Source organism: Cystoisospora suis (genome assembly GCF_002600585.1).
Source record: "Cystoisospora suis strain Wien I chromosome Unknown contig_3833, whole genome shotgun sequence".
Classification (NCBI taxonomy): domain Eukaryota; phylum Apicomplexa; class Conoidasida; order Eucoccidiorida; family Sarcocystidae; genus Cystoisospora; species Cystoisospora suis.
In genome coordinates this window covers 1-1,553 of record NW_027156628.1, presented here as the reverse complement: position 1 = coordinate 1,553, position 1,553 = coordinate 1, and the positions used below count along the sequence as shown (strand labels likewise).

Genomic DNA, 1,553 nt, shown 5'->3' with positions numbered 1-1,553 from the left:
TTCTTCTTTTTCTTCCCCTTCTTTTCAAAAGCTGTCAGTGTCAGCAACATCACCTTCCAAATCACCAAAAACAAGAAGAACATCCCCCCCCTTCTTTCTTTCTCGTTTGAGTGGTGAAAAAACAACAAAAACATCATCATCATCATCCATCTCATACTCTCCTCCTTCTCCTTCTTTCTTTCAGCCACTCCTGCTCCTACTACTGCGCTTCTCCCCCCCCTTTCTTCTTCGTAATCGTATTGTGTGGTGGATGTCTTCTTCTTTTTCGTTTCGGTTGTTTTGTTTGCTTGCTTGCTGGGTGGGTGGAGCCATCAGTCTATCTATCTATCTATATCTAGGATGACTGTGTCCTTCTAATGTATGTGACTAGATCCCTTTATTGTCATGATTCTCCACTATATTTATCTAGATAGATGTGTGACTCTATCAGAAGCATCGAGGCATCTCCTAAGAAGAAAAGTCTCGAGTCGTGCATATGGCTCTCTCTATCTCTATATGGTGATCAACGCATGTAGTCGAATATCTATCTATCCATCTATATATGTATTGATCATCTATATTTGTATCTGTTTCTCTCTTCACTAATCTACATAGATATGTATGTGATCGTCGAAGCCTGTAGCCATCACTATGATAAGAAAGAAGAATCGAAGGATCTAGTCATGTGTGTAGGAGATATCTACGTCAGATGGCTTGAGACTTGAGAGACTACGAGCCTCGCGACGACAGGTCTTAGTAGTATGGCCGTAGATCAATCAAGAGAGAGAAGAGAAGGATCGGAAGGCCGAAAAAGAGTGCTTTGTCTGTTTGCTCTTCTTGGGTGTTGTTTATTGAATATCTCCAAGAACGACGGTAAGACTCCTAGCAGTTTTCGTCGGGGATTCGGGGGTTTGTGTGAGTGGAGATAAGAGGAGAGAGGGAGGCGGGGAGCTAGCGGAGGAGAAGAGAACCAAACTTGCCCTCCAATACACCCTCCATAAAACAACAGAGAGATACAAACAGCTAAAGAGAGAGAGAGTGTCATTGATCACAGGGAGGGGTGTAGATCGAGAGAGAGGAGAGAAAGACGATCTAGAGAAATAGAAAGACAGATAGATCCAGAGAGAGATCTATACAGAGATAAAAAGGTCCATGTCGAAAGAGACATAAAGAGACATCGCTACATAGATTTAGATAGACAGATAGATTAAAGATAGATGTAGAGAGGGGTGGATAGATGGAGGGGTGGATGGATGGAGGGGCAGGCAGGGGGGCATTGAGAGACTTTAGGTGACCGCCAACATCCAAATCAAAAAACTCACCACCACCACCACCAGCAGCAGCAGGAGGACTAGTACTAGGAACACTAGTAGGAACACTAGCAGGAACAGTAGTAGTAGTAGGAACAGTAACAGTAGTAGGGACAGTAACAGTCGTAGTAGTAGTCGTTGCTGCTGCTGTAGTAATCACATATAGATACACATAGGCATATAAATACATAGAGAGAGAGATAGAGAGATTCTGAACTATACATATAGATACAGATATATAGATGCAGATATATATATATATAT

The 1,553-nt window shown here is 42.4% G+C and overlaps 1 protein-coding gene across 1 annotated transcript; it reads left to right on the top strand.

Annotated features, from left to right (window-relative positions):
• Positions 1 to 11: 11 nt before the first annotated feature.
• Positions 12 to 1,539, top strand: CSUI_007300 (uncharacterized protein; the record flags this gene model as incomplete). Its single annotated transcript, XM_068067448.1, has 1 exon — positions 12 to 1,539. A coding segment is annotated over one exon (330 nt), but the record flags the coding sequence as incomplete, so codon positions are not given.
• Between the last annotated feature and the right edge of the window lie 14 nt (positions 1,540 to 1,553).